The following is a 19,380-nucleotide window of genomic DNA, read 5'->3' on the forward strand; positions in this document are numbered from 1 at the left end:
ACAATTTGTTGAAGGGGATGTGCTGATTTCAGGTGAAAGGGCAAAGACTCTATAAAACAAAAAACACGAGAAACCATATTTGCTTCAACATACCATCACCTGTTTCTCTTGGCAGCCTAAAGGGAGAAAAGGCAGAAAAACAGAACTATCTTTTACTGAACACCTACTAAGTTCCTGACATTATTTTAAGTACTTTATTTTTAAAAATTTTTTTTTAACGTTTATTTATTTTTGAGAGAGAGAGAGAGACAGAGCATGAACAGGGGAGGGTCAGAGAGAGAGGGAGACACAGAATCTGAAACAGGCTCCAGGCTCTGAGCTGTCAGCACAGAGCCCGACGCGGGGCTCGAACTCACGGACTGTGAGATCATGACCTGAGCCAAAGTCAGACGCTTAACCGACCGAGCCACCCAGGCGCCCCTTAAGTACTTTATTAATACTGTCTTAATTAATCCTCAAACCTCCTTCTAAGTTAGATGGCATTATTCCCGTTTTCATGATAAAAACTAAGACTAAGGAAAATTCTGTTTACTGCACAGACAGGTTCCTGCATAGTTCAGCAGCTTAGTCAGGATTCAAGCCTAAATCGCCCTCCAGAGCAGGCAGTAATTCCTTGGGTAAGCAGTCAAAGGACCACACTAATTAAGACATACATTTACACAGGGGTGCCAGGGTGGCTCAGTCACGTGTTCGACTTCGGCTCAGTTCATGATCTCACGGTTCGTGAGTTTGAGCCCCACATCGGGCTCTGTGCTGACAGCTCAGAGCCAGGAGCCTGCTTCCGATTCTGTGTCTCCCTCACTCTCTCCCCCTCCCCTCTCAAAAAAAATAAACGTTAAGAAAAAAAATGTTAATAAAAATAAAACAAAAGACATGCATTGGTATAAATGAGATACTCTGCTGTAAAGGTCCAGGGAGCAGGAATGTGCTGGCAAGTGCCCAACAAATTGCAGGCACTGGAATATTTCTCAATAAAGAAAGAAAGAAAGAATAAAATGTGTAAGAGTATGTATAAGGATAATCTAGGATTATATCAGAGGTACCAAGAAGATACGAAAAGAAGCCTCATCTTCCTTCTTTCTGTCGAGGTGGCAAATAGATATGGTGCACAAATGAAAAACCTACCACAAATGCCACTCTAGGCTTTCTACTGCCAACCACAGGAGTAGAAGTGGTAGTAACAGTAGTAATAATACCACTAACCTTAGTAGCTAACACTTATCAAGCTCTAATGCTTTATATATATGATCTTCTTTATTCCTCACAAAAATCCTATACAGTTAGGTATGTTCCGTAATTATCCCTTTTCACAGACGAAGAAACGGAAACTTAGAGGGATTAAATAACTGTATCAACTCGAGGTAAGTGGAGGGGCAGAATTTGAACCCAGGCCTTCCGACTCTAGAACAGGTGAGCTTAATAATCCTGAAGGAAGATAGAAGAGTACCAATTATTTTCAAGGCTCAGCAAAGCAAACCTGACTACGACACTTGGACCTCATTTTATTTTGTAATCCTAATTGTTATATTTAACATATAGAGTTGCAGGTCAGTAACTGGTTGGTTTCAGTTTCTGTCATCTGTACCTCACAGAACAATTTCTAATGGGAAAAAACCATACAAGCTAATATGAAAATCCAAGTTGGTAAAAAATAATGTTCTGATAAAACAAATTAGTACTTCAAACAGCAGGACACGTCCTTTTTTTTTTTTTTTTTTTTTAATTGTTTTAATGTTTATTTTTGAGAGAGAGAGAAACATAGTGTGAGCGGGGGAGGGATAGAGAGAGAGGGAGACACAGAATCCGAAGCAGGCTCCAGGCTCTGAGCTGTCAGCACAGAGCCCGATGCGGGGCTTGAACTCACAAACTGTGAGGTCATGACCTGAGCTGAAGTCAGCAGTTTAACCGACTGAGCCACCCAGGTGCCCCAGGACACGTCCTTTTAACTTACACCTGAGTGATCCTGACTCTGCCATGGCAAAATAGGAAGCCTTACATCAGCAAATATCTGATGACATGGCTTTTCATAACATTCCAGGAGTAGCCAAAAGAAACACATGAACCTGTCGGTCTATTGACACAGGAAGAACAACTAGACTGCAGTTACACCACAAACCAAAATCATCATTCATGGCTTTTTTTTTTTCTTTTTAACATCCAGATGGATATTCTAAAACTTGAGAGCGTATGAGAGACGGTGATTCTCAAGCTCGAGAGTCTATCAGAATCATCTGGAGATCTTGTCAAAACATAGATTAGGAGGTCTACCCACAAAAGTATCTCATTCAGTAGGCCTGGGTAGGATCCACGAATTCACGTTTCTAGTAAGTTTCTAAGTGAAGCCAGGGACCACACTTTGAGTGGCATGGAGTTAAGCAATTACCTTCAACAGGTTAACTTCCTTAGATACTTGGGGTTGTGTTTGTGAGTTACATCCTGGCTGACTGGCCACAATACAGTCCAGCTTAAATAGTCTACGTCACCCATTTTAAGGTTTCTGCATAAAGCGAAGGGATTGCTCTCAGAACCCAAAACAAAGCCCTCTCCAAGCCCCGAGACGCCTAACTTGGAAAAAGATTACAATCAAGTTCAATTTCAACAATTCAACCACCCTGACCACTCTATTACTGGTTCTTGTCTGTTTATACTTGAGTTAGCATGTTTTTGCATTAGTAGACTGGATCTAACACACAAAAAGTACTTAACTGAATACAGCCACATTATTAAGAACCAGAGCCAAAAGTCAGCTACTACTCCCTTCACTCACTCTCTCCCTACAAAGACAGACAGCACTGTGATCACCACTTCCCAGACAACTATGTATCTATATCAGCCAATGGAAGTTTCTCTTTCTGGCTTAAACTTTCCCTAGTGAAGAAGGGAAAAGAAAATATTTTGGTTTGAAAGGAAAGTCTATGCCAGGATGTCAGCTGCCAAAATAAATAGGAAGTCTGGGATGCCAGTAGAGTCCATAATTAATCAAAGGTACTATGGGAGTTTTAATCCAAGATTTGCCAAGATGTGAATGTTCTTCTTGGGTTAAATATGTAAGCCCACAGCCATCAAAAAAGACTACCTAAGTCAACTTTCATGAGTCCACTTCCAGATGTCCCTCATATCCCTGTGCAGAAACGAGTCCCTTTTTCCCAGCCACCCTAACATGCCACCATTCCACATGATGCTGACAAAGTTCCATCACAGCCATCCCCCCAGTGGGCTGTGAGCACCACTCATCTACACAGCCACAGATATGCTGCACATGTGCAGAGTATAAGTCCTTCATTATTGTCACCACCGTTATTAAAGTGGCCAACACGTTCCTCCTGGTTCAGTGTTGTGCATCTTATGTGAGTTATGTATGATACACATACGTTGGTTCCTCACAACCATCACATAAAGTGCATACGATTATCATCCCCATTTTAGGTAAATGATGCTGTAAGAAGTTAACTAATCGCTCTCCCAGTCACACGGTAAGTGGTAGAGTCTGACGTCAGAGAAGCTTAGAAACGTGATCCATTTAAGTAAGCCTCATCGGGACCTAGAAATTTCAATGTGTAAACGCCCAGCAAGAATGAAGTCCTTTGCTATATACAGGGCCTGAATGCAGAGAACAAGTGTCAGAGGTTAAAGTCAAAGAGGTAATTATCTGCAGGAGAAGAAACCACACTCAGCATCATCTCATATTTCTTCACGTGTTTCCTCTTCCATCAGTACTTTCTGATTATGACAGCTTAATAACTAAGGCAGAATCTTAAGAGACCATAGGCTACCAAACGCTCCCTATAAAAAACCATAACTAAATGAGTGAATGTCGTTGGTGTTTTACTCTGATTGGATCAATAGCTCCATTTGCTCCCATGTGAACTGATGAATCGGATCTCTCCAGAAAGCCTTCAAGAAGAAAATTTTACTCCACCTTCACTAAATAAACCACACTCATTTTGAGCATTAGAGATCCTTGAAATGGTAAACACTTCTTGTCACCACTTAACTGAATTTACAAAACAAGCTGGCTGCCTTTCCAGACTTGATTAGTCATTCCTGGGTCGACAGACCCCTTCTTTTTGTTGACTATTTGTTCATTCTCACCTTGCCTGGCAGAGAGAAATAATTAAAGTCTACTCTATTCTAAGACCTGAGTTTATTATGTTTTTAATATAATTTATGGACAAATTGGTTTCCACACAACACCCAGTGTTCATCCCAACAAGTGCCCTCCCCAATGCCCATCACCCACTTTCCCCTCTCCCCCCACCCCCCGACAACCCTCAGTTTGATCTCAGTATCCAAGGGTCTCTTATCCCTCCCTCTCTGTAACTTCTTTTTCCCCTTTCCCTCCCCCATGGTCTTCTGTTAAGTTTCTCAGGATCCACATAAGAGTGAAAACATATGGTATCTGTCTTTCTCTGCCTGACTTATTTCACTTAGCGTAATACCCTCCAGCTCCATCCGCGTTGCTGCAAATGGCCAGATTTCACTCTTTCTCATTGCCAGGTAGTATTCCATTGTATATATAAACCACATCTTCTTTATCCATTCGTCAGTTGATGGACATTTAGGCTCTTTCCACAGTTTGGCTATCGTTGAGAGTGCTGCTATAAACACTGTGGTACAAGTGCCCCTATGCATCAGCACTCCTGTATCCCTTGGGTAAATGCCCAGCAATGCTATTTTTTAAATTTTTGAGGAACCTCCACACTGTTTTCCAGAGCAGCTGCTCCGGTTTGCATTCCCACCAACACTGCAAGAGGGTTCCCGTTTCTCCACATCCTCACCAGCATCTACAGTCTCCTGATTTTGTTCATTTTAGCCACTCTGACCGGCGTGAGGTGGTATTTCAGTGTGGTTTTGATTTGTATTTCCCTGATAAGGAGTGACATTGAGTATCGTTTCATGTGTCTGCTGGCCATCTGGATGTCTTCTTTGGAAAAATTCTCAGACCTGAGTTTAAATGACCACTTACTAGACAAGTGATCTTGATGCCACAGCATCTGTGAACCTTGGTTTCATCAGCAAAATGAAGATAATAAATCGCGGTGAGGAAAAAGATAAGGTATCTGAACAGATTGTGCAAAATGCCCGGTCATTAGATCTATTCAATAAACAGTCTTTCTGCCCCTTCTCTCTCTAGTGAAATAGCAGAAGAGCCTGAAAGTAATATACTAAATTAGGAATTGTTATATCTGAATAATTCAGCTGCTCTGTGCTATTTCCTGTAGCGCATTTTCATAGGAAACTGAAATGGAAAAAAATATTTCTCCTACTTAATAAACTACTCAGGGCAAGAAGTCACTAGCTTAAGGAAAATAGGTAAATACTACTAAAACTCAACACTAAGGAATGAAGTCATTTAGCCCTTTCTGGCCCTTCCTCTGCCTTTGGAAGCTTACTGCCTATCAGAGTTCCTCTGTTCCACGTCTGCTGGGCCGGATCAGGTCCTAAGTCAGCAAGGAAAATGGTCACCCAAATGCACAATCTTTATTCCTAAACTGGGGCCCGTGTCCTATAACCCATGACATCTTTTTTGGGAACCTTGAGAGCAACGTCAAAAAGCAGCCTGTGCCCAGTGTCAGCCTTTCTGGGCCCTCACAATTCCCACCCCCATATCCTTAGCTCCCCAGAGTTTCCTGAGCAGAAGGTACTTCTGGCCCAGACTGTACACTTCAAGAAGTATGCTTGCCTTGGTCATGTACTCCCAGTGCATAGACCATTGAAAGTATCAGACATTTGCAAGAGGTGAAAAAATCTGATGCAGTCCAACAAAAGCCCCAAATCGCTCAATTCTTCTTAAAAAACAAAAACAGACAAACAAAAATACGCCCCAAAAGCTCCCAGTCGTGTCCTGTTCTCTCTCCTTTCAGAGATCCTTCTCACAAGTCCACAGGAGCCTGAACCTGGGGAAAGAATAAGGTGGATAGAAGAAAACTAGACCATCCTCTCCCAAATTTTCAGTCATCGATTGATACGTTTTGGCATTTTTGTTGGATCTCTCCTTTTTTTTTCCTGATAGCCAAGTGACTACCAACACCCTTCTCTGCCCAGAGGGAGGAAATGAAGCCAGCAGTGATTTCCTTGGAGATTAGCACCAGCTTGAGTGGTGAAACAAGCTGAGCAGGTGCCACAGAATGTGGGCCTTGCTTCAGTTTCTCACTATCTTTTCTTTTCTTTTTTTTTTTTAAGTTTATTTATTTTTGACAGAGAGAGAGGCAGAGAACGAGCAGGGGAGAGGCAGAGAGAGATGGAGACACAGACTCCGAAGCAGGCTCCAGGCTCCGAGCTGTCAGCACAGAGCCTGACACGGGGCTTGAACCCACAGACCGCGAGATCATGACCTGAGCTGAAGTCAGATGCTCAACCAACTGAGCCACCCAGGCGCCCCTCTCACTATCTTGGCTTAAAAACACCCATGAAGTGTTGTTGTTGTTGTTGTTGTTGTTGTTGTTGTTGCTGCTGTTGTGGTGGTGGGGGGGGGGGGGGGGGGAACAAACTCCTAATCTTTTAGAGACACATACTAAAGCATTTACAGTTAAAATGATACACTATCTGGAAACTGCTTTAAAATAACATGAAAAGTGGGGCGCCTGGATGGCTCAGTCGGTTAAGCATCAACTTCGGCTCAGGTCATGATCTCACAGTTTGTGAGTTCGAGCCCCGCATCGGGCTCTGTGCTGACAGTTCAGAGCCCAGAGCCTGCTTCAGATTCTGTGTCTCCCTCTCTCTCTGCCCTTCCCCCACTCACACTCTGTCTCTGTCTCTCTCTCTCTCTCTCTGTGTCTCTCAAAAATAAATAAATAAATACATAACATTAATTAAAAATAAAATAAAATAAAATAACATGAAAATAACATAAGAAGATACAGGAGACTGTCAAGTTGATCATTGTTAAAGCCCGATGACGTGTACATGGGGCTCTGTTATACTATTTTGTCTACTATTGAATATGCTTAATATTTTTCCTAATAAAAAATTTAAAAGTCATGAGGGAAAACACTTTGCCAAAATAGAGACCAAAAAAAGTCAATAATTTTTTTAGCAGTGTTCAAGAAAGTGAGAACATCATCTAGCTTTGAATTCCACTATCATTTAAGTACGGTGACTTTCTTTTTAAAAATTATAGTTTGGGGCGCCTGGGTGGCTCAGTCGGTTAAGCGGCCGACTTCGGCTCAGGTCATGATCTCGCGGTCCGTGAGTTCAAGCCCCGCGTCGGGCTCTGTGCTGACAGCTCAGAGCCCGGAGCCTGTTTCAGATTCTGTGTCTCCCTCTCTCTGACCCTCCCCCGTTCATGCTCTGTCTCTCTCTGTCTCAAAAATAAATAAATGTTAAAAAAAAAAAAATTATAGTTTGGTTTATGAAAGTCTTCTTTAAAATTAAGCTCAAATTACCAGACACAAGTTATACAATGGTTTTCATATTTTAAGAAGACATGCTAATTGCAAGATTTTGAATCAATATTTCTATGTGATCACCTGTCAAAGCAAATGAGAAAATGAAGGATCAGGAAGGTTGAGTAGCTTGCCCTAGGTCGTACAGTGAGTGGCAGAGCCATATTTGGAACCCAGCTCTGACTTCCATACTATAATTAGGAGATTTTTCTGAATAGCAACATTCTTATGTTGACTTTTATTTTAAAGGTTCTTACAGATGTAGGGGCGCCTGGGTGGCTCAGTCGGCTAAGCATCCGACTTCAACTCAGGTCACGATCTCACGGTCTGTGAGTTCGAGCCCTGCGTCGGGCTCTGGGCTGATGGCTCAGAGCCTGGAGCCTGCTTCCGATTCTGTGTCTCCCTCTCTCTCTGACCCTCCCCCGTTCATGCTCTGTCTCTCTCTGTCTCAAAAATAAATAAAAACAAAAAAAAGTTAAAAAAAAAAATTTAAAGGTTCTTACAGATGTAAAATAACAACAGCTATTTTACTGATGAGCACTCAGATGAGTTCCTCAAAAACACCTGGAAGAACTACTATTAAAAGTATGTTACATAATATTTAAATATAAATATGGCTTTAAAATGTATAATACTGAGGGATTAACTATAATGTAGTTTAGATCTATAAAAAAAAAATGATTGGGATATTTCTGGTAAATGTTCAGCAAACAGAAATTGCCCAATCTAAATACTCTAAAATATGAAAAGTATGGGCATGGCTTAAGACTTTGAACTTTCATTAATTCAGTTTGCAAACATGAGAGAGGACCTGTAAGTGGCTGATGGAGTTTTCTCCTTTACGTGTCATAAGGCCTGAATTCTGTTAACCATAGGTTAAAGTTTGCCTTTTGTAACACCATTTTGCCACAGAACTTAAATAAGCACATGTTGCACACAAGCATATATTTATAAATGTGGCCATTAATAAAATATTTGAAAATACCATTAACACATTGCTTTTGTTATAGCTAAAGGTGGATCTCGTAATTTGCCTTAAAGTTCAAAACAGCTCATGGAGGGGCACCTGGGTGGCTCAGTCGGTTAAGCGTCCAACTTCAGCTCAGGTCATGATCTCCTGGTTCTTGAGTTAGAGCCCTGCGTTGGGCTTTGTGATGACAGCTCAGAGCCTGGAGCTTGCTTCAGATTCAGTGTCTCTGTCTCTCTCTGCCCCTCCCTCTCTCTCTCTCTTTCTCTCTCTCTCACTTCTCTCTCTCTCTCTCTCTCGCTCTCTCAAATAAACATTAAAAAAAATTAAAACAGCTCATGGATTAAAATGACCTGAAACTATCAATTGCTAATTGTATTTATAATGAGATTAAAAAAAAAAGTATGTTTAGTATCATTCAGGGACTAGCACAGATCAGAAATAAATTATAAATCAAACCAAAACAACTTTTATGAGACATCTAGTCTTGCCCCTGGTCGATAACATAGGAAGTGCTCATTAAATATGTGCTAAATAAATTAAAACATACAAAACAAAACTGAATTCCAGAATAAAAGCTAAAATATACCCAATTCAAATCCCTGGTACCTTTTCCTATCTCTTACCAAAAAAATCACAAATTCTCCTTTGAAACAGTCTCCTTTAATGTATACAAAGGCAATGAAATGTTCTAAATTGCTCAAAATAACTACAGGTAAAATTTTTCAAAGTACTGAAAGATACAGTCTGCCAATCCTAATGAAATTTTAAGCGTATACACAATTATAAAACTTCTCAAGAAAATTGATAATTCTGCTAAATGTTTTATCTGTCCTGGATTGCATCTAGCTCATTCAAAAGGAGTAAAATGTAAATAAAATATATAGCATGAGAGAGGCGGTACAAAGGACTGTTAAAAATCTTTCGTAGATACCGTAATTGTAAGTAATTTCATTGTTTTGCTAAGAACCAGAGGCTGTGCTTCACTCTACTTCGTGTTTGTTTGGCGTCATAAAATAGGCTTTCTCGATAATTTTTCAAGTTTCACCTTCAAAAACTGATTAAAAAGAGGACTGTACCTTTATCTTTCTAGCTACTAAGAATTTTCTGAAACCCTGAAAGTGGAACCCCTTCTGTTTCAATAATATAAAATGTGATGAGAACCTATACTAATTTTGAAGTTAAAAAATTACACATCGCTATAAATTTATCATGGTAAAAACGTACTTTAATTTCTGCAAGAGCAATTTTCTCTGAACAATTAAATTTTATAAAATGAGTCTGTCAGGAAATATTAAAATGAATGCTCATGTTATGGGCTCCCTGCCTTAATTCTATACATTATCTTATCTGTGCTGGGACCAAAAACTGAAGTACAATGTAGTGTTGAAAATATGTGATAATGGATCTCCAAGCTTATTTTCCTTACAGCAAGATAAGGTTCTTAAAAAAATAAACACGGGGTGTTAAATTTAAACTAGGCATATGTTAACTTTAAGACTACTTTTCCAGGGGCGCCTGGGTGGCTCAGTCGGTTGGGCGTCCGACTTCGGCTCAGGTCACGATCTCACACTCCGTGGGTTCGAGCCCCGCATCGGGCTCTGTGCTGACAGCTCAGAGCCTGGAGCCTGTTTCAGATTCTGTGTCTCCCTCTCTCTCTGACCCCCCCCTGTTCATGCTCTGTCTCTCCCTGTCTCAAAAATAAATAAACGTTAAAAAAAATTAAAAAAAAAAAAAAGACTACTTTTCCATTCTTTCTCATGAACACCAACAAGAATTATTCTCAAAAGCGTAAACCCATGAACCAAGAGCATCTTTCTAGTTGCAGCCAGCAACAACCAAGTTCATGAGGCTTGCTATAAACAGGTTTTTCCTGAAAGACATAGAACGATGTGTTGATCATACTCCATGGCTTCTGTGAAGACAACAAAAAAATAATAAAAAAAACCACTCTACCCTGCCCAAGTTTTGATTCCATCAGAAAAGCAATTAAACCTAGTTGAAAGGTTTTCTACAAAAAGGCACAAAATTGTATCTGGTAGGCTTTTTCCAAAGTTGTTCCAATATCTCAATTCTGCTGGAGCCAAAACAATCCAACCCATACTTTATAGTTTAAAAAATGAATTTTCCTTCTTCTAATATGAAGGAATACAAAGTAATAGAAAATGTTTCCTATATAAAGATTCCCTCCCAGGACGCTATTAAAAAACCAAAACTGTAATGAGGTTGCACTTAGACAACTGCAATAATTCACCATGAATTTCAGAAGTGAAGCAATGCAGTAACTTTCTGTTTTCAAATATAAGATGCCATATATCATTTTAAGGATCAATAAACTTACAACACAAGCAGAGTTATTAAAGTGACATGAATTATTTGCCTGGTTAAGACAAATCCATGGTGACTGTGTCTTAAGTAAAAGCAAATGGGCTCTAAATCCCAAAATGTCTCCCTATCAAGTTTTAGGATGGTCTTTAGGAAAGATTTTGCCCACCACCCCCCCGCCTTTTTATTAATTAATTAATTTATTGATTGATTGTCTATTTCCTGGTATTTAGCTAATGGAGGTGTGAGTATAACTGAGCTGAAGATAAGAGAGTATCAGAATATATACTATACAATTCTCCTTTACTTTCCTGTAAGGACAGAAAATAGGCACCTCTCCAAAGAAGTGCTGTATTCAAATATAATTATTGGCAAGTGCCCCAATATATTATTTGGTTTGGACATTGAAATTCCAGGATGTGTTTGGCAGGACAAGGAATTTTTTTTTTTTCCTCCTTAATGTAAGAGTCAAATCATGCCTTTAAGAATATGGACCTTGTTTCTTCATTTTAAAATTGGGACAATAAAACCAAACCTCATAGGATTGAGAAGTCCTATGCCAGTGCCTGACATATAGTGCATACTAAAAATAAACAAAAAAAATTGACTTGAATATTATCTAAGCTTAACATTTTAAAGTTGAGAAGTATATTCTATTATTTTATATTATTTTCCACTTTCGAAACTTACATCTTTTGATTAGCATGTACCAACCATTCAAACTATAAAATTTTTCTTCTCATCTTACTTGCTTCTAGGAGGCATTCTCCCCCAAACCTGTATTATGTTTATGTCAAGAGGCACTGTAGTATACTGGTTAAAAGCCAAATCTTGTGTCTGAAAAGTAATAATAATTTCTACCCCATAGGATTGTTGAATGAATTAAATGAGTTAATATATGTAAAACTGAATATCATAAGCATGTTAGCTATTATTATATTAATTATACAATATATATAATTATATTAGGTATATATAATTATATACATTAATGGTATCTGAAAACAGGATTTGAGGCATGTCATTTGAGTTCGTATTAATTAAAGCTTTAAACTAAGCAAAAACAAAACAGAAAACTAGAAAAAGACCTTATTTTTTGTAATACAAAAAATATTCACAAAATACAATGCCTTGCCATATCAGTTATTTAGAGGATTATTCACATATTTGAAATCTCTGTTCTTGCTCCGCAAACATGGATAAAAGAGAATGTTAAGGCTGGACAAAAAAACTAACTGAAGACGTTATCCTCAATTTCAATTCACTGTACGTACTCAAACCTGCACTAAACAAATGTGAAAAACATTCTGATTTATTTCAAGTTAAAACAAACATTGCCTGGTGTTAGTTACGTATCAGGTGAATTCTTTCCTTTCAATGTAACAATACCATGCTGGCCTTTGATTGAATACTAACATCATAATGTGGCCATGTAAGCTGGATCCCGTAACTTCTGTGGTGCATTTCCAGATCTCTACACAACACCTTAGGAATTCTTGACAATAGCCATCGAAACTGAATTACTAATATCTATAAAATTTCTTTCCTAAAATGAATAGCTTTTAGGGTAATAAATTCAAAAATGGCAGCGGTTAGGAAAGAGTGTGGTTGTGGTTGCAGCAATTGCAATTTCACAGTAGCTCACTTCAGGATCATAAGGAACTTAGGCATCACCTCCATCATCCCCCACATTTTATGGAGAAACCGAGGTCCCCAAATGCTATGATATTGATAGGGCCAAGACCATAACCTAGGTCTCCAGGCTCCCAGTCAAGTAAGTGTTTCTTTGAGTTTTTCATATTAAATTTAACCAAGTAATCCATACCAACCCAAAATGGCATTTTTTCTTTTTTGCCAAAAACCAATTCAAAAGAGTAATTGTTAAAACACACACACACACACACACACACACACACACACACACACAGAACTACATTCATTTAAGTAAGCACTACAGTAGTCAGTTTACTAACTTCGTGTGATTTTTTTCAAAACCCAATCAGGATTTTTTAAAATCCCTTGTTTCTATTGTGACTTTCAAATCACCACCACACTTGCTCTTGGCTCCCTGAACCCCACTCCCTTTCCTAAAAATGGTGGGGACGGTGAGCAGTAATCAACAATCTACTTTCTAATCCTACCACATTTGAGCCAAGTATATTGACTCATCCTTTTTCCCATCCTCAGCATAATAGACAACAATCCTAAGGGAAGAGTTAGTTTCCTAGTTAGTTTTAGGATCAATCTTAGTCTATTCTATTATTATTTCATATAAGCCTCCAACTGAACCGAAAGATTTCACGTTAAACACATTCCATTAGCCCCCCCAAAATACCAATAATGTGCATATATATAGTTTATTCATTTTCCGAATTTTTTATTTTTCCCAAAGCAAATCTTTATCAAAAATCAGTAAACTGAGAACAGAAAATAAAGCATGAGGTCACATAAGTTCATTCTGTCACTGTATAGTAGTAAAATAAAGTGTATTCAGTTCTGAACCAATCTTAATCAGTTGAAATGTACAGAATGCCATCTCAGACCTAAAAATTAGCAACATACGAATAATTCATAAAAGTCACCTTTGCACTACATTTTCCTTAAATGTATGTTCAAAAGAGTACTAAAAGCAACTTTTTTAAAAACAGACTTCATGAAATTGCCAATATCTAAAAGAGCCTTTTTTTACCTAACCACTAACACAAGATAACTGCTCTTCAGTTTTGAGTAAAGAATCCTTTATAAAAGCAAAAGCCAACAGCTTTTTGATACTTAGGCAAAAAAAAAAAAAAAAAGTTTAAAACTCTAAAATAAACTTAATGGAATATTTTAAGATACATCCTAACTGTTACACCTGAATCCTTCAGGGAAGGGACATTTAATTCCTTGGAATGACATAGGATTCTCTTAGCAGACTTCCCCTCCCGCTAAGCAAATGATTAATCAAAACAGATAATTCTGCTTGTGCTGACATCATATTTGGGGACATTGCAACTATTTTGTAATCTGCTTTAGCCCTTGCAGAAACGTCTCTACAATAACCCTCTATCTGTGGTGCATGCATGTGTATATACACACACACAATGTACATACACACATATGTACATACACAGGTATACAGACATGTATTTTAATCCTTGTTTTTTTAACCTAGAATTGGCACTCGAATCAGCTGTGTGCTTTTGCGCAAGTTATATCTTTCTGATACTCAATTTTTTCCTCTGCAAAATGGGGATAACAATAGAACTTACCTTGTGGGGTCATTGTGAGGACTGACTCAGTGTTAGCTTATTATCCCATATAAATTTCCTTAACACATATAAACAATCGTACCCCCGAAGTGTACAAACTTAGTGGGGCATCTGATGCTCAATTAACTATGAAATTCCCTTTATGTCCTATCTGTCAACTAGACCGGCTGCTCATTAATTCAAAAACATCAAACAATGTGACTCTTACAGAGTAAAGATACACTGGTGGCCAGAAAGACAAGTGATCTTTGCCTGGATCTATTTTTAGGAACGGTTTATCTACACCCCTAGTGTTAACACTGGAAAATAAACAAATGGATGAAAGGCATCATGAAAGAGTCACTCTGAGATCAACAGTTTCATGGTATTTGAAAATAAATGGGGATGAAGAAAACATTTAGATCATTTCTGTACCAGTCCTTACTGAACAGGGCAGGCCGGAATTTGCAAAGAGGTTTAAGAGGAATTGCTGAATTGATGAATTCAGACTGTTCACACTGCAAGGTTCAGAGAGGTTCCAGGTTTAAAATGTAACCAGGGAGAAAACTATAATTCAATAGTTGGTTTTCACTGAATCACTACCCTACACTACAGTGGAGGAAAAACATGAATTCTGTCATCTAGTTACTTCATGCAGGCAGAAAATGATCATCAGTTTCCACAGTGAAATATACTTGTATCTATACATTATTTATTCCCACCTAAAAAAGTAGGGAAAAAAACAACACTGCTGATCCTGTCAGGCTAGAAAGGTATTACAGTTAATAATTCTGACATCATTAGCTATCTGGTATTCATAAGTACGCCAATTCATACTATTATCTATGGGGGAGATTACAATTAGAAATTTCCCAAAGAAACCGCTGAATATTTTGTTCCAAATTATACTCCTGTCCTGCCAAAATAACGTCTGGTAATTAACTCATTTTCTCAGAAGAGTTCTGATATGCGCACGAACAATTCAAACTCTCTTTAGTTAAACAGATACTACAGCAGGCAATTTCCTTATTCATCTTAATCTATAAATGGAACATAATCTTACCGGAAAAGGAAAAATGTTGTCAGCCCTGTTCAAGCTATCTTCCATCCAGGATTTAGGAGCAAAGGCAGAGCTGGGGCGAGCGTACTTCTGCAGCTGAATATGATTGCTTGCAAAATTTTTCTTCAAAGGCGAGATGGAGTTCAGGGGCGTTATTCCTCCATTCAGCCCTCTGCGGTGATCTCGGCCTTGGGAACCTCCCCAGCCACCATATCCACCACCTCCCGGGCTCCACGAAGAAGATGGTGTAGGAGAGGGGCTCTGGTAGCTGCTCCACGGAGAGGGGGGCTTGTTAAGATTATTCGCCAAATGAGGCAGCTGGTTAAAAGCAGCATTTCTATGTGTGAAAGGCGGGGGATGGGGACTGGCGGGAGACCTCCTCTGCTGCTGATGCTGGCTGTGATGATGCTGGAAATGAGGGTGATGAGGGTGGTGCTGTGACAGAGGCCCGATCTGAGGGGAGAAGCTGCCTCCAAAGCCAGGGCTGACGTGATGGGGGAAATTCTGGAACAACAGAGCACCGTTATTGGCCGAAGCAGCCGGGACCCCTCCCTGGTGAAAGAAACTTGCATCTTCGTTGATGATTGTAGAGGAAGAAGGTGCTATCGCTGCCGACCAGTTACTGAAACCAGTAAGGGACGATGCACTAGACGTCAAGGGTTGGGTCGAAGTCCCCAGCCCCGTGGCTTCTTGATAATCAAACCCTGTCAACACTGGCGATTCGATTCTTATTTTCTCCTTCCCGTTGCCGTTTTCCGAAGAATTGTCCCCTTGATTTTCTTCCGACTTGGTCTTCTCGGTTTCAGGCAGTATTCCGGCTTCCTGACCTGGACTGGGGGAGAGCTGCTGCTTTTCTAAAGGGTCCTGCTGTTCCTGTTGCTGACTTTTTGCTTTTTCTGACCCCAATATCTCATCCTGAATGTTATGGGTAGCTGGAGCGGGAAAGAGCCAAGCTGACCCCGCACTGCTGCCATTGGCAGCTGTGTTATTATTTATAAAAGCAGCAGGGCTGGGGGTGGCATTTTGGTGATGGTGTGGAGGCTGCAGATGTGGATGGAATCTGACTGGAAAAGCAGATTTATTCCCAGTATTGCTTTGCACTAGCACTCCAAACCCGTAATCCCCCATTTATCACTTTTAGGATCAGAAGCTTACGATAAAAAAGGGCAACCCGGTGTCCCGCGTCTTTGCGTCCTCCACCCGAAATTTAAGTCGTCTGTTTGCAGTGTCTTATTTATATAGCTAGCTCAAAGATCGCAGCTTATCACTCGAAATAGTTCTGATTTGGAATTCTGGTCTCTGAAAGGAAAAAAAAAACTAAAAAAAAAAAAAAAGTCTCTTAACACATGGACATGAATCCGACTGGGCTTGTTTCTAGGAGGGAATAAAAACGAAGAGGGCAAAACTCAAGTCTTTGGTTAGTAAAATAGGCGCTTTCTTTTTCCAAAGGAAAATGTACATGAATGACAAAAACACAGCTTCTCAAGCATCTATGGATGTAGAAGAATAAGCCTTGCGCGGAGTAAAAATATATATATATATAATTTAACAATCACATATGGTCTTCCTCAGCAGTTTAGATTCACTCACATAAAAATTAGAATAGGGCTAAGAGGAGAATACGTTCTTTTCTTGGCAGCTTGGTTAAAAAAAATCAGGAATAATTTAAGAACATTATATATTATATATTTATATATATAGATTATATTAGGTTATCTGGGGCGGGAGGTGAATTCCTGGTTGCGGGAGAGGAAATCAGCATTGACTAATGGAAAGATGATCGCAGGGAGGTCTCTGCTGTTCCCGGTCCTGTTTCTGCTCTTTCACGGGGCGCAGTTTTGGCCTCGGGGGCTGTTCCTGAGGCTCTGGGTGCAGATCTTGCTGCGGTCGCTGTTCCTGGGCTCCCCCCCGGCCTCCTCTCCCCCATGAAAGGGGTTGGAAACACCCGTTTCTCCCTCTTGGGGGGATCGCGATCAGCAAGGATTAGCGAGACTCGACGACAGGGAGCTGGCGGCCCGGGGGTGCGGGGACCAACGGGGCGACCTGGAAGGTCCTGCAGTTTCGGCCTCTTCCCCTCTCTGCGGCTCCGGGGTTTTTTTCCCTCATGGGACCCAGGGGCGGTTTGTTCAGTTCTCTCAGTTCGATTCTCCGCAGGGGGGGTGGGGGGGGTGGGGGGGGGGGGGGGGGGAGGGAGAGGAAAAAAAGGGAAAACCCACTAGTGTAGTTATTCTAAAAGAAAAGGGCCTCCCCCCTTTGTGCTCTCTCTTCTTTCCCTCAGATTAAAAAAAAAAAATCTATAATTTAGAAGGCTTTTGTTTCTCCTCACGGTTGCTGGGCCGTCGTCGCCGCCGCCGCCGTCACTTTGCCCCGGTCCCGCAGTCCCCGCTGTCGTTGTTGCGGACTCCGCCTGGCTCTTCTTTTTCTCTCCTTCTTCCTCCTCTTCCTCCTCTGCTGTCGCCGATGCCGCCGCCGCCGCCGCCGCCACCGCCTCCCGGTGTCCGGGTCCCGCAGCCGCGGCTGAGTCCTTCTCCTCAGGACCGAGCCGAGTGAAATGACAACCAGCTGGAAAGACCGAGAGACACTTCCGGTTCGAAGAGGGAGGGGTGGGGTACCGAGGGCACCCCGCCCACCTGTCGAAATACCAATCAGCTGTTAGAATTTAGACGAGGCCACGCCCCCCGGCTCCGGTCCCCTCCCAGGAAGGTCGAAAGCTTACCTCGAGAGACGCCCCTTCCGTCTGCGCCTCGCCCAGTGAGGCCTGGCGACTGGAACCCGCTCCCCCACCCAGAGTGAGCGCAGCAGGTTGCCATCTTTAGTGTGGGCACAGGACCCCTTCGCTGTTGATCTCCCCTCCCATCTCTTTGCAGGAGTTGCATGTAGGGACGCACGGAAGAGAACGGATCCCTCGAGCCCTAAGAAAAAGAGCCAGGGTCTTGCGGATCCGAGTGGCGACCGGTAAAACCAAGGATGAACGGGAGGCCTGCCCACAGTAAAGGTGGGTCCCCGGGCATCACGTGCTTTGGCCCGAGCTCCGCCCCAGAGGGATCTGGAAGGGGAGGCGGGTCTCCCCAGCCTCTGTGCCGAGCCTGGAACTGCGTACGTCCTTGTCCTGCCTGTTGACCTCACGCGGGACTCTCCCTTCACCTTCCATTCCACCACCCCCACTCCCCAGCGTGGCTTAGCTGGGAGACTTGGTGCAGTCTATCAGGCACAAAGATACAGCTGCTGTAAACGTATGTGGTTGAGACCTCTTCATCCTATTCTAGTCCGCTCTCCACACCGTACCAGAGAGACATTTCCAACACGAAAATCTTACGGTCTTCCTCATCTGTTCAGATCTTTCTATGAAAAAGGCCAAACTCCTTAGTCTGGTATTCAAGGCCTTTCCGCTCTGTGGGCGGTTGTATCTTAACACCTCATCTCCGAACAAATGCCCCACACCAAGCTGCTCCAAACACCCTCCCGGTGCCTTTTAACATGCCCTTTTCTTCATTCTCCACTTGGTAAACGCTTGTTTTCATCTTAGGAATTCAAACGCTACCAGCTCTGCCTCCTGAATTCTCTTAACGAGCATCCATGGCCCATTAGTCCTGTGTTTCTCATGCTCCTTTATCCCATTATTGTAATGGCTGCTTATGTCTGCCAGACCTGGGCTCATTGAGGAGAGGACCTTGTGGATAGGAGGACATGGGTGAATCAATGCTGAAGAAATGAATCAACAAACCAACTACAGTGGACGCTATCTGGAATGACAGTCCCCTTACCAAGTCTGAATTAATTCATTCCTTTTGCTGTTTGGAGTTCATGCCTCTCAAACTCTTATCATTTGGGTGATTCATTAGCTGCTCCAGCGTTGGTCTTGTTCATCTTTGCACATTCCCACTTACGACCGCCATCGGGGACTAGGGTAATGCCTCACTTTAAAGATGATGAATAAGTGTTTCCCTTTAGTAGGAAATGAGAAATGAAAAATGAAGGGAAGGAATCACAGTAGAGCCAGAGTAGGAAAAAAAGAGCGGTCAAAAACTTTTAAGAAGCAGCTCATGAACACGGGTGGCTTCCACTTCATTTCTATTAGCCTTCCCTGAATGGTCCTAACTTCTTCTGCCGCAGTTCCTCCATCCTCCAACACTTCCATGTAGAACGCCTGTTTAGAGCCTGAAGCCGTGATTTTTATTCTCTTTCCTTCTGTCATGACCATGAGTCTTACCTCTGCAATTCTATTTGGCGTTCTTTGGGCATAGGGATTGGGTCTTAGTCTGCTGTTTGTTCCCCACGACAGGACATACCTTGAGTCTTGCCGGTTCGGTTCCACCAGAGTGTCCAAGGTGTCATTTCTTCCAGAATGGTTGCCCTGACCGCCCCTCTCTCTAACATCTCGTAGACTCCTCTCTTTACATTACTGCTAGTTGG

General features: G+C 41.4%; 1 protein-coding gene across 2 annotated transcripts in view; it reads right to left on the reverse strand.

The window, feature by feature from the left end:
• The window catches only part of CPEB4 (cytoplasmic polyadenylation element binding protein 4), a 73,048-nt gene extending 55,922 nt beyond the window's left edge, over positions 1–17,126 (reverse strand). For both annotated transcript variants that reach the window (XM_049647771.1, XM_049647770.1), the window contains exon 1: positions 14,971–17,126. In XM_049647771.1, the coding sequence (XP_049503728.1) occupies positions 14,971–16,095 (1,125 nt within the window). In that variant the 5' untranslated portion in view covers positions 16,096–17,126. The remainder of the gene's footprint in view (positions 1–14,970) is intronic.
• Between the last annotated feature and the right edge of the window lie 2,254 nt (positions 17,127–19,380).

Source organism: Panthera uncia (assembly GCF_023721935.1).
Source record: "Panthera uncia isolate 11264 chromosome A1 unlocalized genomic scaffold, Puncia_PCG_1.0 HiC_scaffold_17, whole genome shotgun sequence".
NCBI classification, from domain to species: Eukaryota; Metazoa; Chordata; class Mammalia; order Carnivora; family Felidae; genus Panthera; species Panthera uncia.